At 33.4% G+C, this 23,932-nt stretch overlaps 1 protein-coding gene across 3 annotated transcripts in view; it reads left to right on the forward strand.

The window, feature by feature from the left end:
- Positions 1–18,342, forward strand: part of LOC118197485 (aspartate dehydrogenase domain-containing protein-like) — a 30,716-nt gene extending 12,374 nt beyond the window's left edge. The window contains exons 5-8 of one of the 3 annotated variants that reach the window (XR_015042984.1): positions 5,458–5,578; positions 15,593–15,762; positions 17,768–17,901; positions 18,072–18,342. Coding sequence is in view for 2 of the 3 variants with exons in the window: in XM_085823455.1 (XP_085679581.1) it covers positions 5,458–5,578; positions 15,593–15,762; positions 18,072–18,109 (329 nt within the window). In the remaining variant the exon portion in view is untranslated. The remainder of the gene's footprint in view (positions 1–5,457; positions 5,579–15,592; positions 15,763–17,767; positions 17,902–18,071) is intronic. The other 2 variants (XM_085823455.1, XM_085823456.1) reach the window with 2 other exon arrangements.
- Positions 18,343–23,932: the final 5,590 nt, after the last annotated feature.

The following is a 23,932-nucleotide window of genomic DNA, read 5'->3' on the forward strand; positions in this document are numbered from 1 at the left end:
TTTATAAGAATGGTATGAAGAATCTTTTTATTTTTTTAAATTGAGTATTTAGTTATATTATTGTTACTTCAGTAATAACTTTTCACTTTTTTCATAGTAAACAACTTTACCTTTTCAAGAATAAAATGACATCTTCTATATACATGACAAACATTTATTTAAGCTATGAAGACGTTGAACAGCAGAGTAGAAACATGATATTGCACAGCGCTTAACACTTCTCGCTTACATGCGAAACTCACCATTGACTTTGGCTAACAGCTTAGAAAAGTATTATGCAGCAGAGAACTTGCTTATCATGCGCATGCATTAGGGAAATCAACGGCGGTTGCCAACATACCCCCTTTTGACGTTGATTCTCCTATTCCTGAAAAGTAAAACAAAATGCATATTAAACAATTTTCAATCCTATAATTGTACAACAGTTTTGATGTTTAACAGGAGTCAGGTTTAACAGGAGTTTGTTTAGCACATCAGCTCCCATTTCACTGGTAGGTATGTACTGCACATCCAATTCACCACGTTCATATACTTCACGCACAAAATGATGGCAAACGTCTATGTGCTTTGACTGAAACATTGAGGTCTTCGTAATTTTCTGAGCCCCTTGAATGTCACAGTATATTGTTGTTGGGTTTTTCTATGTTGTAACCCAGTTCTTTCAGGAAACGATGTAGGTAGACAGTTTCTTTGGTGGCCTCAGAGAAAGCCATATATTCCGCCTCCATTAAAGATAGAGCAACACTGCGTTGTTTTTGTGATTTCCAGGTTATGGCTGAACCACTTAATATTGATACAAAACCTGTGTAGGATTTTCGATCATCGACATTTGTTGCCCATTCTGCATCCTCAAAGGCGATGAGTGACTTGAGAAATTCACAGCGTATGTGATATCTGGTCTAGTAGCTACTGAAAGGTACATAAGTGATCTGATCAGATTTCTAAATGGAACATTTTTCATGTCAGTGAGTTGTTTTCGTTTTTAGGACTCATCTCTTTTGATAATTTTTTAATTTTTTGCTATTATCTATAGGTGAAGACACAGATTTAGCATTTTGCATATCATACCGATTTAAAATATCATCAACGTATTTCTTTTGAGAAATTTTAATTGAATTCTCATTTTGGTAAAATTCTATGCCTAAGCAATAATGTAATTTCCCCAAGTCTTTCATTTTGAAAGCAGAAGCTAAACTATCGCGAATTGTCTCATATGTTTGCTTAGAATCGGTAAAAGCGATAAGATCGTCTACATAAACGATTATAATAGTTTCACTGTTAGATGTCTTTTTAATATAAACACAATTATCTGAATTAAGAGATTTAAACTTCATAGATTTTAATTTTTCATCCAACTTTTTGTACGCTGACGTTCTGACTGTTTAAGACCATATAATGATCTCTTTAAAAGACACACTTTATCTGAATTAGTTTTATCGTGAAAACCTTTGGGAATTTCCATGTAGATTTCTTCATTTAAATTTCCATTTACATAGGCCTTTACAAAATTTAATTGGTAACCTTTAAGACTGTGTTCTACAGCGTAGGCTAAAACTGTTTTTATGGAACTTAATCTAGCAACAGGGAAAAAGTTATCAGTAAAATCGAGACCAGGGATTTGAGCGCATCCTTTAGCAACTAGCCTAGCTTTGTATTTTTCGATAGTGCCATCTTGATTATATTTTAATTTAAGAACCCATTTATTACCAATAACTTTCTTGTTTTCAGGTCTTTTTACTAATTCCCAAGCCTTTTCTTGAACAAGCGAGTTATATTCTAACAGCATGGCATTATGCCAATTTTCAGTATATGGTCCATTTAATGCTTCTTGCACTGTAGGATTAATGTTTTTCACAACAACATTTTGAGTTTGTTCATTTTTATTTACAACTGTATAACGATATTCTTTTTTAGGCCTTCCTGGCAAACCTGTTTTTATTTTCTTGGATCCGACCAGCCCTCTTTTAATCAGGATAGGAAGCGTTCATTCGCTGTCTAAATCAGTTTCGCTTTCCTTTTCAGATTCAGAGTCAAGTGGCGACTCGCTACCATCCAGAGGTGATGATTGATCACAACATGTTGTATTTGTAATTTTTTCGTTTGGAGCAAAAGGCAGATTTATTTCTTGCTCTGAGTCATAACTACAGCAGTTTTCAAACTCATTAATAAATTTTATGTCTCTTCTTATTATCACTTTACGTGCCTCAGGATCCCAAAATCTATACGTTTTTGATTCATCAGAATAGCCAATAAAAATACATTATTTAGTTCGAATATCAATTTTGCCTATTCCTGGCCTTTTATTTAGCGAAAATGCTTTTTGGCCAAAGGTTCTGTAAGTATTCTAGCCCGTTATTATTCACAGAATTCTGATTTTAGAGTTAAGTTTATTTTCAAATGATGCTTTAAAATTTCTGAAAGCTTCTTTAACCTCATCCTTAGATTACAGAAAATAAACACGAGCATATCGAGATTTATCATCGATAAATGTTGCAAAATAAAATGATCCACCTATTGATTTGGTTCTCACGTCACCACACAAATCAGAATGAATTAGATTTAATGATTCAGTCCTTCTATATTCAGATTCTTTGGGAAAGGGGGTTGTGGTTTGTTTACCCTGAATGCATACCTTACAAGCAGAGTCATTTTGAGAAAAAGAAAAACCTCTAACCATGTTATTTATTTGAAGTTTTTTAAGATCATTTTCATTTAAATGGCCAAATCTTATATGCCACTGATCTATTTCTTTAGCAATTGATACAGATTCAAATATTGACATGATAAAATAAAGATCATTTTTGCATTTAGCTAAAATTACTATTTCATTATTAGAATCAATTATTTAAGCACATTTTTCTTTGAAAATTACTGAAAGATTATTTTCAGTTACTTTAGACACCGATATTAAATTTTTTTCAAATCAGGTACACACAATACATTTTTGAGTTTTATATTTTCAGTTTTAGAACCTATGCGAACTTTAAATTTAACAGGTCCTTTTCCAAAAACTTTAACTATTTTATCAGCAGCTAATTTAACATAAGTATCACCTACCTCAGGAATTTCTTGAAACAGTTCTTTGCTGTTAACACATATGCGATGTTGCACCACTATCCAGACAAAAAAATGTCTTCTTAGTTACTATTAGTGCATGCTATGGCTTTTTCTTGCTCCAAGGAATTCTGATTTTCTGCAGACATCGCAGTTTCATTAAGGTGTTTGCTTTTAGTTTCTTTACCTTTCTTCCTACATTCCTATGTTCTATGTCCATAGGTATGCAGAAGTTCTGTAGTTAACTGGATACTGTCTTCACTTTGCAGATTTATCTGGTTTCAGTTTAGGAACCAGTCGTTGAGTATACTTCCGATCTTTTGAATAGAATGCATGTTTGAGGTTTAGAAAACAATGAATTTTTATTTCTGCGACCGGTAGCGTCTTCCAACAGTTTAATTTTCAGCATTTTTGGAGAAGGTAGTTCATCACGAGATTCAATGGCTATTCGAAAGCTTTCATAAGAGTCCGGTATGCTATAAAAGCAATATTGTAAGCAAATCATCCGCAATATTTATTTCCAATTCTTTCAGTTTGTCCACAAGAATGAAAAAATCATTTAGATGATCAGTCATTTGTTTAGAATCACTCATTTTTGTAAAAAGCAATTTTTTTAGAATTACGGCCTTTCTAGCTGGTCCCTTCGATTCATAAATAGAATGCAATTACTCCACAGTTCGTGAGATGTTACACAATTCTTTACTTGTGGAAGTTCACTGTGTAAGATGGATAGGATTATATCCGCCCATGCTTTTTGGCCAGTAGTTTTCCATTTAGCAAATTCTTCATCACCAGGTTCTGGTTTCAGAATTTTCCCAGTTACATAGTCCCAATGATCATTTTTAATCAGTATTGCTTCCACTTGCAATTTCCACGTGTCAAAGTTGTCCTTGTTTAGCTTTTCAATTGTACACTGTATTAGTTGTCATAATTTTCATTTCAGTCGACGCAGCTTGGCTTGGCGAAAGAATTTAACAATGGTGGTTTGACTGCACAATTAAGCGCTGTCTGGGCCCATGACCTATGAAGAATAAAATGACTTCTACCATATACATGACAAACATTTATTTAAGCTATGAAGATGTTGAACAGCAGAGTAGAAACATGATATTGCACAGCGCTTAGCATTTCTCGCTTACATGCGATACTCACCATTGACTTAACAGCTTAGAAAAATATTACGCAGCAGAGAACTTGCTTATGATGCGCATGTGCTAGGGGAATCAACGGCAGTTGCCAGCACTTAACATGAGCGGGCATGATTTCAGCCTATAATAGAGTATAATGCAGTTTACCTCACATGTTATGTCTATCATACTCAAAATGCTCTTTCTACAGTATTAATACGATTTTCACTATCAAAATGTAAAGAAACATATCATTTATTAGTTGTCAAGTTTAGCTTTGTCTCAAAATTCATTTGAGGTATTTAACTCTTCCCTCCTTTTCGAAAAGTTTAATTTTTATGTCCAAAGAGTGAAAGAAGTTACAGGCAGTTAAATCTGAAAAGTAAGGATTAGAAAAAATCCTTGCTTTTGAATGCCCAAAACTGCTGCAATGTGGTATGATGAGATAAAGGATTCAGTTGCCATAAAGAAGATTTTGAGAACAGTTGTTCCATAGCTGTTCCAGAACATAGCAGTAGAATGTAACATATGTTGTTCAATAGTGTAAACTATAAAAAAAAAAAAAAAAAAAAAAAAAAAAAAAAATACTTCTGAGTCATTCCATTAATGTTAAAAAAATGGATCTACATAGACTTATAAACTACATAGACATCATATTTTATCTAACAAGCTGTCTTTGTAACCAATTGGTATGACTTTCATTAGGATGATTTCTTTTAAATTTTAGGTAAAAAACTGTACCAGTAAACACCGTAGAAACAATAAACTATATCAGTAATCCATATGACTAGAAATTCTGTGTTATTTCTGATTTTTCCTGAAGTTTCCTATAACTTTCTATGGAAGGATTGTTTTGTACCTCAGTATAGTTTCTTAAAAAAATACTGCTACTTTTATTTTTATTCATGATGGATATACATAAATAAATAAGAATAAAAGACACTTAAACAGACTGTAAGTAAAATGATATCACAGAGGCTGCAAATTGTTGCTTACTATCATGTGTGATTGTTATTTAATTTTGCATTTATTATATGGTTTATAGTTGAAGGAAGAGCAAGTTCAGCATAGTTACCTGTAGTAGTCAGCATTTAAAAGATTAAATAATTTAATTTGCTTGTTTTAAATAGGTTTAATTAATTCTTGCTTAAACGTTTTGAAAATTTCTGCAGCACTTTTAGTATCCTTGTGATAAAATTTTATGCATGTCCACAATACTTTTATGTCAGCCATTTCCATTCACAAATTATTTAATGCTTTATTCTTTCAATTTCAGGTTGTGTTCGGGATGTATGTTCTCTTGCTCCTCACAATACCAATACAATGGCAGCTGCTGCTGTAGCGGCACCAAGTTTGGGCTTTGATGGTGTCACCGGATGTTTAATTTCGGATCCAAAGTATAACGATTTGACTAGTTTTATATCTCTGAATTAATTATATTGCTGAGCTTCTCTTTTTCTAACTGGAAAATGTGATTATATTGTTGAGCTTCTGTTTCCTAACTGGGAAATTTGATGTGATTTGACAATGATTTGGTTCCAAAAATGATTTATCACATAATTATCATAAAATATTTATGGCAACAAAATTCATTTCTGGTGTATGTATGCAATATCATACCAAGTTGTGGGGGCATCCTAGTGTGGAGTTTTAACTTCTCACCTCCATTTCACCAAAATATAAAATTAAATTTACTGAGGAAGAAGCTCTTTATACAATTGGTTAAGTAAAGAGGTCATACTGTTAATTATTTTGAAACAATTTTTTTATGAATTAAAAGAAACAAGTAAATTGCCTTTTCATTAATAAGCCAGTTTATTGTACATTGCAAGAAATCTTTTTTTTTTTTTCATAGTGATAATACCTAATGCATAACTTTATAATACTATTTAATAAAAAGTAAATTGTTTACAAGTTTCATTTGCTAGGTGGTAATACAAAAAATGTATAGCAGCATGATACTTAGAATCTTTTCTTTCTAACTTTTTATTCTGTATGCTTTGAAACTGCATCATTAAAACTGATACCTTTAGTTACACTATTTTCATTTGACAAAATGACTAAGTAAGTGAGATTCAGGTGTGGTTCGTAGTGGATGTGAGATAATTCATAATTAATTTGAGTTTTGGAAAACTTCTCTCACTTGATACAACAGAAGCATGTTAAGTTAAAAAAATCTTAATGCTTAATCTCTTCTTTCTAACATTATATTGTGCAAACTTTGGAACTACATCATTCAAACTGATAACTTTAGTAACACTGTTTTCATTTGACAAAATGACTAAGCTAGAGAGTCAGGTGTGGTTCATAGTGGATGTGAGATAATTCTTAATTAATTTGAGTTTTGGAAAACTTCTCTCACTTGATGTAACAGATAAACATAAAGTCAAGAAAAATCTTAGTGCTTAAGTGAGATTGAGAACAGAGTCATAATCTTCATATTCAACCACAAATTTTAAGAATCATAAGGAAATCCAACCAAAGACTCTTCTGGAACTTTAGCACCTTTTAAAAGTCTTGTTAGATGTGGAATTTCTGTAAAGATACCAAATAATTTTCAATCAAACTTCTAACTTCGGAAGTTCGGTTTCGAAGGTTTTATTCACATTGTTAGGTTATAAAACTGCAAACCAATCTGATATACATTCCATGCCTTTGCACTGTGTATTGAAATTTTTTGTTGAAATCTGTTAACTCTCTCAATGTTACGGCCGGAAAATTCCGTATAGAAGGATATCTTCTATATTCATTATACATGAAAATTTTTGCTAGGTTTTAAATGTATCTGATTTAGGTTTGGATGTATATTGGAAGAAAAGGAATCAAAGTACAAAATGAGATAGTCATTTTTTAATTAAAATCAAGAAAATATCACTTATTCATGACATTTTGAGAAACTTTGAAATTTCAGGGCTTAATCCGTAATGCTCGGAGCATTAATGCGTTCTAATATTGACCTTTTCAGTTTTTGTTCCGAAGTTAGTGGCTCATTTGCAGCCCCCTCTTCAGGCTTAATTTTCTTCCTACTGGCAGTTCTACTACAAGAATGTCAATTTCTTTACCTTCGTCTTTTGCAAATTGCTGTGTTTCCTCAACAAGGTCATGATGATAATACCTACTCTAATAATACTACTTACTGATAGTACTCTTTTTTTTTTTTTTTCCTTTTAAAAAGACATTTAAACTTCTCATCTTGATAACAGGCATCTCAAAGCTTATTCTAAGAATCTGAAAATGCTTTTGAACATAGTTGACTTCTTCTAAGACATTATTCCATAAATACAAAAAACACAAAAACGAGAAATTGCAGGCAACAAGGTTTGAGCTGCTTGTCTGTTTTTGATTATTTCCAAAGCATAACCAAGTTCCTTCATAGTATCCACTATCTTCTTAAAGTACCTGAACATGGGATTCACAGCTTCATAGGTAGCATTCCATCTTTTTCTGATAGTTGCTTAGCTGCAACTTCAACATTTGTCCAAATGATCATCCATCTGTTCATAGAAGATGGGAGAGGGGCAAGTACAAACTTGTTAAGGTTCCAAGAAAAGTTACACATAATGGAACTGTTGCCAAAGGGAGAGTCCAAAGTGAGAGTTGCAAAAGAGAGAATCCATACAGATTGAGAGAGTGGTTTGCACAGGGAATGCTTTAGGATTGAGTTCACAAATCTCTGCTTGAACTTCTGAATGCACTCCAGCCATTGTTAGAACTAAGCCATTGTTAGTAATATATAACTAAGACATTGTTAGAAGTATTGCCATATTCTTGACCTGGGTACATTTTTTATATCTGCACCAAAGTGAATTCCTCCGTTGGGGAGAATTTCGTATTAGTTTCAAGGGAGGAGATGCCTTTGGCCTTTTGTTTAGCTGTTAAGTATTTAGTTCTAGTTTATGACTATAGACTGACTCTACTTTTGGTAAAAGTTTTACAATTGTGTGCCTCTTGTTTTTTTGGCATTTTTTTTTTTTTTTTTTTTTTTGACGCCAAGATCAGCACCAGGAAGGCACAGTTTCAAGATGGCCGCTACACAAAACCAAAATCAGAAGTCAAAGAATTGCAGAAACTTAGTGACATTGATCTATTTTCACTTAACAAAACATCAGACAATCGCACAAACTTGGCACTGTGCTCTTCTTCTTTCTTTCTTCCATGTACACATCGATCTTTTTCGGTTAAAAAATCTGATGTATAGACCACATGACTTCCTTGTATTTTATATTAAAATAGACTAATTTTTTTCCCTGCATTTCATTAAAACTTATTGAATTGAATTAAATCTACTCCGTTGGTAGTGCATAAACCACGGTAGAATAAATATATTTTCTAAAATTCACTATATTTATTTACCATAGTGATGCTCTGGCACCATGTTCACTTAACAGCATTACATCTCATTCATTTTATAACTCAGAATGCAAAAGAAAATTATCGCATCTGAAGAATTATCTGATTGTTGCCACATGTTCTCTTCAAATACTATAATAGATCTAAAACGATGTATAAAAGAAAACAAATAAAAAATAAAACAGTTTTTCACAGACGATTCAGTACTGCTTATCTAATGTGCATGTGCTACTCGTAAAACATTCTGCTGGGTCAGAAACAGAATGGCAACAGTGTTTTCTGCTAATATGAAACAATTATTTTCTCGAATTTCATTAGAGATGTATTTCTTATTCAATTAATTCAATTATCTCTTTGTGGGTAGGCAAAAGTAATAAAAGCACAAAATATCTTCATTAAAAATTTAAAGATGTAGAAAAACATAAAACACCAAATACAGTTAAAAAAATTTAAAAAAAATTACAATTAAAATTACTATTTCTACGCAAAAATAAGCAATTCGGCCAGCGGGCAAGAAGATAGATTTTTCGGTGCACAAAACTGAAAGTTTACTTTTATTCTCACTCGGCAAAAGGACACTGAAGGCATAGAAACTGATTTAATTTGCTGTGGATGCTATCCTGCGTCAATATATGGAATAATTTAATAATTTAAGCGATAATTCCAGAATGGATTAAGCATAATTTAATTCGCAATAATAAAAGAAGATGTTTGTTGTTGTGAAGCTTAATTTCTCTAGATTGGAAACAAATCCACTTCTCTGCTAAGTTTGAAATGTAAACAAACATGGCTACTATGATAAAAAAAAATGAGGCTTAGCCGCACTTAAACAACTTTTAAATTGTTGATAATTCTACAACTATAACATACACGTTAACTAAAGGCGAAGATAAGAACAATGTAATTTAATCCTTTTTAAAGTAAAAAATGCACAATTTACAAACATATAAGAAAAAAGAAACAGCTTACTAAGCCGAGTAACAGAGCGGATATATATATATATATTTTATACTTTTGGTGAGGCTGATTGCAATCCAAAAAGGAGGTGCACATCTAAATGTTATAGCAGTCCCACATACAAAATTTCAACATGCAGAGACTATTCGTTTTTGAGTTATGTAAGATACATACACCTACGTATAGACACCGAAAAAAGAATCTCTTCAGAATTCATTTTAAATCAGTTTTATAATTTTTTGGGAAAATCGTGCCCTTTTGTTCTGTTCTTATGTACATATGTCACTCAAAAACATTGTTAAATTGCATTTTGATAGCAGTCAAAATGGATATTTTCATTGAAATATGATACCTGAAATTTTTTGCAATTACAATACTTCCTTTTCACTTCGTACAAGGAAGTAAAAAAATTAGGAAGCTAAAACCAAGTTAAAACTATCATAGTAATCAGAAATGGGGTTTCATCACCAAAACTGAAAAAAAATTGTCGTCAATCAAAGGGGCACCCAATTCTACACTAGATCCCTACTCGTATTCAAGTTTGGTATTTGTTAACATTTTCTAGATATTTTGTTGCTTAATTTATAAAACATATTAAAAAGGTCACCTAAATCTAGATAAGCATATACATTTATTTTTCGTGTTTTGGAAGAGAAGACAGAATGGTCTTTTAGAAATGTTAAAAGGGGCGCATGTGACAAAAAAGTGTGATAACCCCTTTTCTTGACCATCCCATTCAATAACCTTTAACATATCTTCCATTGTGTCAATGGCTTTCTTCCCAGGTAGCTAGAAAATTCTAGAAATGACTGCTTTATATCATATATTTTGTTCTGTATATGGATGTAAGGAATGATTTCACTCATCTATGTGCAAGATGTTAGATGTGCTGTCAAAGATGATACTAAAATACTTTACATTTTTAATATTGATCATAATCTTTTCCTTTTTACAATTCCACCCAAAAGTGATATAAACTCATTTCGTGCAGTGGCAGACAAATAGCTTGTTAATTAATATCTTAACTGACAGTGATTAAGTTGACTGTTCTATTTTCATTAAGAGCTCTCTTAGTGCAGGATGATATTGTTACGAATTTGGTATTTAAAAAGCTAATGTTAGTTCAATTATAAATTAAATAGTTTTATTTCTCGTGCAGTGCAGCGCGTGACGAATATTAAAAGAAAGCTAAGCCGGAAAATTGAAAATACAAGAGCGCGTGCATTAAATAAATAAATAACTCTTTTTGATTTCGAGAAAGTACTGGAAAATTCTAGCGCGTGATTTTAAAATCTTATAAAAGGAGAAAAACATCTCAGTTTGTAGTAGTTGCTTAGTTTGTTGTTTAGAGAACTGCTCTTGTTGATTGTAGCGAATTCGCGGATTAGCGTTCTTTAGCTGTTTTGAATTACGTTCTATTGGACATTTGAGTAGTTAAAAGATAACTACTGTGAGATATTGTAATACTGCATGATAATTTGAGAAAATTTAAGCATTTTTGTTGTGATAATAATAAAGTTTTGTTAATTTTTCGTCGGACTTGTGCATTTATTTCATAACGAACCCGTACGCACGCAACAATTTTTGGTGTCAGGAGTGGGGTTTGAATGCCAATAACAAGAGCGATAGAGGAGCAATTGAAGCAGCTCATCAGTGCTTTTGCTGCATTTCAAGAAAAGATGGAAGCTGGCCAAGCTGCATTTAAAGAAGAAATGAAAGAAAAGATGGATGCTGGTCAGGAGAAGATGGAAGATTCCGTTAAAGGAGAGATGAGATCTGTTAGGGAGGAAATGAAATTGGGCCAGGAATCCGTTAAGGATGAAATGAAAGCCATTCAAGCTGGTCAAGAAGATATGAAAAGAGAAATTACCTGCATGATAAAAAATAAATTTGAAGCTATGGAAGGCAGAATTGACACAGTTGAAAATAAAGTTGGACAAATTGAAGAAAAAGTTTCTTCCGTAAAAGTTCAAATTAAAGAAAGAGTTTCTTCGGTGAAAGAAGAAATAGAAGAAAGAGTTTCTTCTGTAAAAGAACATATAGAAGAGCAAGTTTCTGCCGTCGAGCAACAAATTGATGATAGGGTTTCAGCCGTTGCGAAAGAAGTCGATACTTTAAAGAAATTCGTAGCGACGGCAGGGAGCAGGAGTGATGATTTTAAATTCTTACCGATGCCTGCTCGTCCACCCCTGAAGCTATCCACATATGATGGGAAGACATCCTGGCAAGTGTATAAGACCCAATTTTCTATAGTTGCGGATGCGAATGGATGGGATTCCCAAGCTAAGGTCTGTCATCTCGCCGCTTCTCTGCGAGCAGACGCAGCGGATATATTGCAGACGCTTCTCAAAAACCAAAGACTTGACTTCGAAGCTCTGTCCGGCGCATTGGAGCTGCGCTTTGGCGAGAAATGTTTAAAAGACTACAGCAGGCTTCAATTAAAATCCTGTCAGCAGAAGCCTACCGAAACACTTCAGGAGCTTGCCACGGATGTTGAAAGGCTGTCACATCACGCCTTTTCGGAGTGCCCGACAGAAACAAGAGAAATCCTGTCGCTGCAATATTTCATTGACGGCATCCGGGATCCTGAAATACAGAAAGCTCTTCGAATGGCAGATGTAAAGGACATAAAAAGCGCTCTGTTGTATGCCATGAAGTTCGAGGCAGCCCAGCAAGCAACTAGTAGAGATCGCTACCCAGTTAGAGCTGTGCGAGTCCATGAGCCAGTGGATCAACTGATGGCTCATTTAGATGATTTAGCCAGACAAGTCGACGCTTTGATATGGAGTAGGAGCGAGAAGAAAGTGGCTCTAAGGTGTTGGAGATGTGGTAGTGAAGGTCACCTAAGACGGAATTGCAGAACACCCCAGGGTACGGAATATAAAGCAGGTGATTTTACCAGACATGTCAGTGGCTTGAGACGGAACAGAAGTGAAAAGAAACTAATTCTAAAGTGCTGGAACTACGGAGTTGAAGGCCATATACGAAGAAACTTCAGAACACCCCGAGGTACGGAAAATAAGACCATTTCCCAGCAACGACGCAGTAAACAAATTAGTGACCATATCGAGGAACGGAGGTTGCCAGATAATGAAAAACCTTGTTTTAAAGCGCTTAAAATTTATACAGTGAGTGGCAACAGTAACGGAATGTCCATTAATGGGAATATCGATGGAGTTCCTTGCAATATGATCATTGACACAGGAATGTTACCATCATTAGGAAAGATTTAGCTGAACAGTTTAAAGATAAACTTATTTGGATGCCATCCTGTGTTACCCTTCAGACTGCGTCTGGTGATAAGATCGACATAACTGGGAAGTTAAACGTAAGCATCACGTTTGGAAATGCTGCCTACCATCACACGGGTTATGTGGCGGATATCACAGATCCATGCATACTCGGATTGGACTTTTTAAGGAAATATAATTTTTTTTTAGACTTGAAAAACAACAAACTGCTTTCAGCATCTGATGGCATGACCATCCATCCTCAAAAGGGATCCTCACCTGGAAATGCCGACGCCTTGTTCGAAAGACCCAGCTCAGGAAGCTGCCGAAATCGTGCTAGGGCCAAAAAGAAACGCAAGACTACCAGCTATTCTCCATCCCAGATGCTCTTCGGTCGAGACCTTTGTCTGCCTTGTGACCGCCTGTTTGATCGCCATACGGATGCGCCTTCATCGCCTGAGGAACACATCCAAGATGTCCAGGCCCGTTTTGAAGTGATGCACCGTTCTGCACGAAAGTGAGTGAACTTGGCGACGGAGAAGGTGAAGACCACATACGACACGAGAGCTACTGGACATAAATTCAAACAAGGAGACAAGGTATGGTTGTGGAACCCGATTCAACGAAGAGAACTCAGTTCTAAATTACAGTCACCTTCGGATAGTCAATATACAGTCCTGAAGAGACTGAATGACGTCATGATCCGTAAGTCTTCGAACTCTAAACCTAAAGTCGTTCATTACGACATGTTAGCTCACTACAATGGCCATAGTACATAATGTAAATAATTGTAAATAGTATAAGACCATGGTCCTTTTTGTTTTTAAATGTGTATTTGATTTGATTTGTATTTAGTATTTGATTTGTTTTATTTATTGTTCATGTTGTTTATTATTGTAATGTAATGCTTATTAATGCATTTATGCCACAGTTGTAAGTTTGGCTTCCTGTCCAGGGATTGTACTGCCCAGGACGTGCAGTCCTTGGGAAGGGGGCAGTGTTATGAATTTGGTATTTAAAAAGCTAATGTTAGTTCAATTATAAATTAAATGGTTTTATTTCTCGCGCAGTGCAGCGCGTGACGAATATTAAAAGAAAGCTAAGCCGGAAAATTGAAAATACAAGAGCGCGTGCATTATATAAATAAATAACTCTTTTTGATTTCGAGAAAGTACTGGAAAATTCTAGCGTGTGATTTTAAAATCTTATAAAAGGAGAAACACATCTCAGTTTGTAGTAGTTGTTTAGAGAACTGCTCTTGTTGATTGTAGCGAATTCGCGGATTAGCATTCTTTAGCTGTTTTGAATTACGTTCTATTGGACATTTGAGTAGTTAAAAGATAACTACTGTGAGATATTGTAATACTGCATGATAATTTGAGAAAATTTATTATTATCATTTTTGTTGTGATAATAATAAATTTTTGTTCATTTTTCATCGGACTTGTGCATTTATTTCATAACGAACCCGTACGCACGCAACAATATTTTGATAGAAGTTAAGTCAGCTGTGGAAAATTTCCTTTGTTCTCTGCCAACATATGCTCTGTGTGGCCACAGATTGAAAGATTTTGTTTAGCGTCATCAGGCATTGCAAGAAGCATTTTACATGAATTTTCCGTAGCAATAAAATCACGTGGATTATGTTCCTGCACTATAGCCAATTTGTAGGGAGGAAATTTCAGTTCTTCATGAAGGATTCACCTCACAAGTTGAGTGGACAACCCAGCAGCATCAGAATGTTTCTGAGTAGACCACTTCGGAGATCGCAAAACAGAAAGCCTTACCATGTCTATGTTTTGTGGTGACCTTGCTGTTTGTGGAGGTCCAGGTTTCGTCTGCTTCACATCACCAGTTTCTCTGAAGTTGTTTGCTCATGAAACAATTGATTGCCAACCAGGAACATGGCCACAGGGCACAATATTGAAATGGGCATGGAATGAACTTTGTGTGGCGATGATTAAATGAACATTACAAAAGTAAGCCTTGACAGCAAACGCCCACTCCTCCTTCAACCACTCCATGGCGCTAAATGAACCAAATGGGCTAAAATTTTCGGGCCCAGTTTCTTGACTGTGCATAACCCCACCTTTTTCGAAGCAACTCCAGGGTGCCAAATAAGCAAATGCAACATTCGCCAGCATACCAGTCGATGTGCTGGAAAAAGTTGAACAAAACCTCCAAGTTCAATTAACACAGTGTTCACAATAATAAACACCATCTGCCTGATATTATCTTTAAAACAGTGTGAACATAAACTTTGCTGTACTTGATGCTATTCAAAGAATTAAATATATATATGCATTACTTTTCTTTTATTGAATTTCAAAATAAATGAACTGCTTTGCCCCACTCTGTATTATAAATACCACACTTTTATTTATATTTACTTTCTTTCATAGTTTAGCATTTATTCTATCTTTATTGGTGAAGAAAATTTAAAACAAAGCACATGAGGGTTGTCTGCCTAAGTTAAGTGTTGAGTGGAATTTAAATGTCTCATATCATTTTTCTGAAAGCATTAACCTCTCAAAAAAGTTTTGGGAGGGCAGATTTGAATTCTTCTATTTTGTAAAAAAATAATCACAAATATTTATGCTTGTTCAGGATTTAGACCTAGTGACATATGAAGTTAATGTCCATTAACAATGGCATCATTCAAGGAAGCTGAGGAGTTTTTCAAAAATGCCTAAATGAGTCATAAAATGATGTAATAAGATCCTTTATCAATGAACCAGTTCTGGTATTGCTCAAAACTAAAAGTTAAACTCTTTTGCAGGAGATTTTATTTAAAATATCCTACCATATTTGTTTCTGATTCTTTAAATTGTTTGCTTTGTCATATCTTGGAGATGAATCATTAATTCAATGAAGGTATCTTATTTTTAGTTTGGATAAGTATCATATTGTAGAAATAGAAGCATTTGGGTTTCCCAATAAAGATGGTTCTTATTTTCATGTTCATACTATTCGAAAAAATCCTGCTGTAGTTGGAGAAGTGACAGGTGAAGCTACTTACACTGCCTATTTGGGTAGTCTTAAAAGTATGTATGCTACTTTCTTTTCTTTCATATTTTGATGTTTATTATCTTTTACTTCTTTTTGAAAATTATGTCTTTTCGACCTTTTCACGTGTGTCAAATGCTAATGAACTAGTACTGTTTTAAGTGGTAAACTAGTTATTCATTTTTAACTTATGTTACTCTATTAAATCTCCAATTTCTGTGTTAGATTGTAACCTATTTTTTTAAGCAGTAAAAAATAACAAATAAAGGTACTGGTAAATTATGCATATACATTATATTAATGCAATAATAGGAAATTTTAATTTCTGAAAATCGTTTCCCTCTCCTTCCATAAGCTTAATTTTTTTTTTTTTTTAATTGAGTGATAGTTTTCTCTTTGCAGTTCTAGGGAGGGGGAAGCAGGCTAATTTCTTAGGATAAACCTGTCAACATATAAATTGAATGTCTAAATGTCTAAGATGAATGATGGCTGTTTGAGATGGAATGTAACAATAAAGATACCATACTGTCAAATACCTTCATTGTCGTTTACTTCTTGATAACTCTTATATATTAATAAATGAATTCTCTACAGCTTTTGCAAACTGTTTAAAACAAAGAAATCACCCTTTATGTTTGTTTTTATAATATCATCTGTTTCCTTTTCTCCATAATGATAGAGCAGTCACAGAATGAAAATATACTCAATTATGTAATTGAATAATACAACAAAAACAAACGTTTTTACCATTTAATCACTAAAGTTATTGCTTAAAACTACAAGTTAAACTACAAGTTTCTCTTATCTTGCTTGCACAAAATATCAAATATCAAAAATATCAATGGTAGGTCAAATTAGAGAAATGAATTCTGACCAGAATATTTTATTAATTTAGAAAGGTTTTCTACTTGCTTTGTTAGTTTTATTATTAAGGTAATATATTTTATGTACTTTTAGGTTTAAATTTAGTTATTCTTTGTAATTCCTTACATCAGTGGTCTCAAAGTGGTGACCTGCAAGCCGTATGCAGCCCTCAAAGCAACTTTGTTTAACCCACAAAGACATTTCAATTAAGTATTTGTTGCAAATACAGTATTGCAATGATATTAAAATTCTATTTTTTCGAAATCTGAGTTTATTTTCATTTTCATTAAAATTGAACGGGAATCATGCGCCAGAAAAATCTTTATTAACTTTTATTCATACTTGTCAAAAGATAAATTAACTCAATCATGAATTTTTGCATTAATTATAATTGCTTTGTTGGGAGTATGTGAACTGCTTTTTTTTTTTTCCAAAGTGGAAAATTAATAAGAAAAGAACCTGATTGAATGATGAACATCTACAATCCATTATGAAGATAATTTTTAGTAATTTCTCTCGAAGGCTGCTAACTGTATCAAAATCAAAACACCATCAAGCTGCAAGCTATAGTAAGAAATAAAGAAGTTCATAAATATATATATATATATATAGCTTAATCTTTGAAGAAAAATTAAATACATAAGAGAAAGAGGTTAGGTTAATGATTCATTCTGACTCTTCTAATGATTAGGCCACTTTAACTTGACTTCTTCATTTTTGCTTTAGTTCTAAAATTTGTTCTTACTGGTTCGCAATTTTTCTATAATTTTGGAAGGCTATAATTTTAGTTGTTAATATAATTTAAGTACTATATCTATCTATCTATGTATATGTAAGAAAAATAAATGAATATGTGAAAGATTAAATTAGCAGCGTAAATTAATTTCCCTTCTCTATTCTAAAAATAGTAACCTCTATTTGCACTGTGCCATTTCAAGACTAATCCATGTCATACGTAATTCTGATGATGTAAATGAAACTAAAAGAGCCAATAGTCATTTTACAGCAATATTAATTATCCAGTCAAAGTGTATTGAGAACCAAAACTAACTCAGATGGAATTAAGATTTCACTGTGAATATAACACACTTACTATCTACGCTTTCGCCTAGCTTGACTGCAGTCTGTCTGCTTCTTCTTTCTTACTGAAAATTTATCTATGTATACTTTTTGGAATAGGCACAATTAAAGAGCCAACTTGATTGTAGCCGCAACATGTTTACTGAAATGAAAAATGAAGACTTAATCTGCCTTTGCCTGCAAGTTCCTCTTCATTATGGATCAACACTCCTACGCCATCAAAATTCCTGCTGGTCATTACTTTTAAGTTTGATTTTATTACATATACATACACACACATTTATTCCATTCTGTATATGGTGTGACTTCTATATTATTTTATTTATTTTTATTTTTATCTTGTATTGTATGGGATAACAGTATTTATTACAAGAGAAAACTTTTAAATTTGAAATCTTTTTAGGAGCTAAAGGAAAGGGGCCTGGTGTGCATCTGTGTTGAAATTTTGTGATGTACAAATGAAGTAACTGATAAGCTTTAGGGTATATATTGATAAATTACATGCCTAGAAGAAAAGCAAATGTTGATGTAGCAATATTATCATATATCTACTCAAGACAACTGAGACAAATATCTGAAGGACTTTTTTTCCCTTTAATCTGCATATTCATTGTATTTTGTGTAAAATTTTTATTTTAGAAAACAATAAACACAAAAATTTTTATAGAAAAGAATATGATTTATTTATATGGTGTATGAAGGCTTTTTGAACACTATTAAATAATTTCTCTGTCATCAAGCTACAGCTAGTGCATTTTAATATTATATGCAATTTTTGATTATTTGAACTTCAATGATTGGTAGAAGTATTATTCTGTACTTTTTAAAAGTTTGTTTGATTCTGTTTCAGGAACTTAAGAAGAACAATTAACCGCTCAAATTTTAGAATTTTACATTAAATCCTTTCTCATAAATTTTAGCTGTAAATTAATGTATTAGAAACTAGATGAAACTGCAGTAGCCATATTTGATAAATCAACAGGACAGATATGATATACTGTAAGAACATTTTTTTCCATGGTAAACAAATCCAGCTGGTAAATGGATCCAGCTGGTTATTTTATTTTATTTTATTTTTATTTTTATTTTTTACTGTGAGATTCTAGTTTAGTTCATGGGAAAGGCACAGTACATTTTTCAAGATTGTCAGACATGATGCCAGAACTTCACTAATAGTTTTACTTGTACACCCTGGGGAACAGATCTGAAGGTCTCCCAACCATTAAACCATTTGAGAGAATTCCTGAGTATAAATTCTTTCCAACCAGAACTTTTAATACACTTCAAATAAGTATTATATCTGTTACTGTAAGGCTTCCAATGGCTTGTATTGGAAAGAAATGTTTTGAATTTACTGAAAGAATATTGCATTACGTTGCCATATCCAGGATTTTACATTTCACTGTATTTCAAGCAAACTTTAGTGTACTTTAGCTTTGCTGATCATTGCAAAAACTAAATACTGTCCCAGAGTTGCCAACTCTCCCGGTTTAGGCGGGTGACTCCCGATTTTCGACAGCTCTCCCGCCAACCCGATTTACAATATATTTCTCCCGACTTTTTCTTCTTAAATTTCTCACGATTTTTATGGAACTTGGCTTAATACTTAGTTATAAAAACAACAACAACAACAAAAAAAAAAAAAAAAAAGATTTTGAACGTCTGAAAACAATTGAATTTTCTCTAGATTATATCTAAAACAAAAGCTTGTGAATCAGATGAGAACTTCTGCTTTGCGAGTGAAAGCATATACGTATCCAGAAACGTTGTTCTCCAGTTCTCCAATGGGCATCGAGCTCCACTGCGTGTCATCTGGTATATATTAGCTAATGAGCAAAGCAAAGCAAGCTTAAGGCTGTTATTTGGATGTTCTTTAGTTATTTCATTCATCTTGTCCTGAGTTGTGCAAGTACACGTGCCTTCGGGAAATAGTTTTAGAAATTATCATCTTTTGTTATGTCTGCGAGAAAGGTGAAATACTCGTGTACGTTTAAAAAATCATACACATTTGACTTTCCTTCCATTACTTCCTCAAGGAAATGTAATAAATTTGCGGTGTGTACCGTCTGTCATTGCGATTTTTCAATTTCGCATGGTGGAAGGGCGGATGTTCTCAAACATGTGTGTACACAAAAACACAAGGACAAAATAAATTGTTTTGAAAAAAACGAAAAATTAAATTTTTCATCGGAAACATATAACCAAAAAGTTATTAATGCACAATGTCTGTTCTCTGCTTTTTTACTGGAGCACAACCTGCCACTGAATGCATCGGATCACACTGCAGCTTTATTTAGAAAAATGTTTCCCGATAGTGAAATCGCTAAGAAATACTCAAGTGCAAGGACCAAAACAGGTGCAATTGTTAAAAACGTGGGTTTGAAAAATAAATCTTCAGTTACTGATTGCATTAAAACAGCTTCGTTCTGCCTTTCTATGGATGGAAGCAATGATACCGATTCAAAACTGTATCCAATTGTTGTTTCTTTTTTAATCTAGAGTCTTCAGAAATTGAGTGCAGTTTACTTTCTGTCCCCACTTTAGAAGGACGTTCGACAGGCTTTAATATAGCACAGCTAATTATTAAAACTTTAAAAGAAAATGCAATCCCTCTGGATAATTGCTTAGCACTTGGTGCCGATAATGCACCAGTAATGTTAGGCTTGAAAATTGGTGTTGCAGGCATCTTAAGAAAGGAAAATTCAGATTTGCAGATTATAAGGTGCACCTGTCACCTCTTAAATTTAGCTGCTGAAAAAGGGGTAGCTTCTTTACCAATAAATGTGGAAATGTGGATAAACACATTGTTGATATTTATTATTATCTTGAAAGGAGTTCTAAAAGGGAAGAAAAATTGAAACAGTTCCAACAGCTGCATAATACTGAAATGAGAACAATTTTGAAATGTGTGTACACGCTGGCTGTCTTTAAAGAAATGCTTATCTGGAATCCTCAATCAATTGAACCCACTTCTTGCATTTTTTAAAGAAGAAGTAAATGCTTCGAGATTTAAGATAAAAGGCTCTATTGAAAGTTATAAAATACTAAAGTTATAAGATAAAAGGCTCTATTGAAAGTTAAAAAAAAAAAGTGATTTTGAACGTTTGAAAACAAAAAGTAAATGGAGATGTAGTTACTACTTCCATTGTTAAAAGTAGGTTTGAGAAAAATAAAGTAATTTCTGCACAATCACCAATTCAACTGGCAGTTCACAAAATAATACTGCAAAATATAAGCGTAAAGCTGATACAAATTTTTCTCAGAATAAAAATTGCTCAACACACGAAACATTTTCCAATTACTGTATGTTTATCTTGTGAAGAACGAATATTTATGTTTTTTTCTTCGGATCTTAACAAAGCTTTTTGCTTTTTTTTTACAATTCATTTTGCCATTCTTCGATGTTCTTAACACAGTTCTACAAAGCAGAATTCCATTAATTCATGTTTTGCAATCAATGATTTATGATCCGTTTAAAGACATTTTATCAAAGTTTGTAAGAGCAGTTTGTGTTTTGTCTTGTAATTCTATATATGATGTGATTTATGGCGAAATAAAAATCAGAAGAAAGATGAAGATTTGGTAATAGGAGCTGCAACTACAAAAGTAGAAGAACTTTCAGAAGAAGACAAAAATAAGTTTTATCTTTATGTTAGAAGTTACTTCTGTTGATTATGTGATTACATACTACATAAATTTCTAGTCAATGATGAAGTGATTTTGCATGCTAAGTTGCTGATGTTTCTGCTCTAGCAAATGCGTCTTTTTCTGATATAAGGTACTTTTTGAACACATTTCCTGTGTTACTTCATTTAGTCATGAAAGATGATGATATTGATGTTGCCACTGATAATATTGCATTCGCAATTTTGTAGTTTACAATTAGAAAACTGGATGAAGTTATAAAATCAGCTAGGATTGACAGCCAGTGGAGTTTAATTGAAAAACTGAAAGGTGCTGATAGAATTTTAAAATATATTGAACTGTCTAGAATTATGTAGGCCATCTTGACAGTTCCCCATAGTAATGTAGAATGTGAGAGGATTTTCAGTGCTGTTGCGAAAATGAAGACTAAATTTAGATCTAATATTAGTGATGACACATTAGAAAAACTTTTATTAGCTAAAGCAGGCGTACGTGGCAATTGCTATGAACAAAATTGTGAAGTTTCTTTCTTAACGAAAGCAAAATCTGCCGCTGTTCATAACATTTGTACGAAAACTGATTAAAGTGTGGTTCCCCCCTTTAAATGATGCAAGTAATAAAAATGATGCAAGTACTAAACATTTATTTTTTTATGTGTAAGGTAATTTTGTGTTGCTTGCATTTAAGAATTAGTAACTACTTAAAGTTAATTCATTATTAAAAACTACATTTTTATCATTTAAAAAAAAGTCTTTTTAACATTGTGAAAAATCTCCTGATTTCTTAAAAAAATCTTCTGATTTTTGAGTGTCATATGTTGGCAAGTATGCTGTCCGTACCAGTGCTCGTCTGCCAACATTTAAGAATAATTTTTGTCACTGTAAAAATGAGCTGTCTTAGAAACAAAGAAAAAAACCTTCAGTCATCTGGTGTCCCTTGAGTTAAACGATAATAAACGGTGTTGGTAGTTTGTTAATGCAATTTTAGAGCAATTCAGTGATGATATAAAAATTTCCAGCTTAACTTTAGTAATGTTTGGGTTATTGCTTAAATCTCATAAGTATTTGTAAAGTCTCGCAGGAATCAAAAAGCACACTGTCATGAGCGTTTATCCACAAAATTGTAGAGAGATTCTATAGTTGCTAACAGTAAATTTTTGTGATGATGTGCCTGCCTAACTGGGGGCAGTACTTCAATGCTTTTATCACGTGAATCTCTTAAAAAACAAACAGAAAAAAAGTGCGTTCTTTTTTTGGTTATATTTCAGGAAGATCTTCATTCGACTTCATGTGAGTTTCATATTAATGAATAAGCCTCATTTTTCATCCCTTGTGACAATGAAATCCGATCAGGAAATGAATGCGGAAGTAAGACAATAGAGGGGCAAAGGTTTTTGCACACCTGGTTGTTCAATGGACACATCTGCTGATTGATGAAACTTGTTTTCTCACCAAGAGCATGCACATGGAGACAAGCACAGTTTCCAGCTTTCTTCAGCGAGTAGTGACTAGTAGTATTCCCGAGTGTTTGATATGCTATCATATCAAAAAAGGTGGATACACATAGCCTCACGTGCATGGCAGCAGGTTCATGATCGACAAAGCGATTATATCAACATAGCTGGTACAGTTTTTAAGATGCTAAGCATTAGCGAGCTGAAAGGCAGAAAACTAGTATCACTGACAAACTCCCACAAGAAAAAATATCCCATGGGATTAAATCTGGAAATCGAGAAAGCCACTTAATTCACGCATCTCCTGCGTCATATCCACCGTAATGGCAAGATATGATCAAAATACTCTCTCCGATAATCTCTATTTTTGTGACAAATTTTGGGAGAAAGACTCCAGCAGATGATTTTGATAATGGTCTGTGGGGTTATGAAAAAAGATACAGCTGTATTTTTGAAAAGCGTATTTGTCAGTATTTTCACTGAATTGTGGTATCAGCTAGGATTCTAGTATGCCCAGACAAATTCTGCCAATGACGCATAATTTTCTTTATCTAGTATTATCAAAGGTGGGCGTATTAAGCGTTTATAAAATATGTTAAAAATGAGTGTACCTCGAATTTAGCATAATAAAATTTTTATTGGTCGCGTAGTTTATTTGTCATGAATTTTTAAAACGATAATGGAATTTCTATTGATTGATTAATTTTATTGCCGTGGGGCTTAAATTTAATCTTTTGTTTTCCTTTGGGATCATCTCTTTGTAATCACGCTTTAGCTAATTTTTACTGTGAGCTTTTTGTTACACTTTGAGACTGCCAGTCAAGGATCGAATAACCTGACACTCTTAAATTACCCGAACTCTAAAGGGTCGTTCCCACTGGGGTTTATCTGAGCTAACGGGGACAACGTAGCCGACCCATCTCCAAAACCAGTTTTTTCCCATAGGGCAGCAAGTGGAAAAATCTGAACTGCAGGCATAGCGGAGCTAGTCGACACATGGAACTGACTCTGTTAGCTCAGATAAATCCCAGTGGGAACGGCCCTTTAGGGGTGGAATTTCCCACGGTTGAGAATTTTCTGTGTAAAAGTCGATTACAAAATTGCAAATGATCGACAAATTCTGCAGTTTATAATCAATAATGTGTAGCACTCTTGTTACTAAATAT

This window comes from Stegodyphus dumicola, chromosome 9 (assembly GCF_044657685.1).
Source record: "Stegodyphus dumicola isolate Sdum_Otavi_A_Nest chromosome 9, ASM4465768v1".
In the NCBI taxonomy this organism is placed as follows: Eukaryota; Metazoa; Arthropoda; class Arachnida; order Araneae; family Eresidae; genus Stegodyphus; species Stegodyphus dumicola.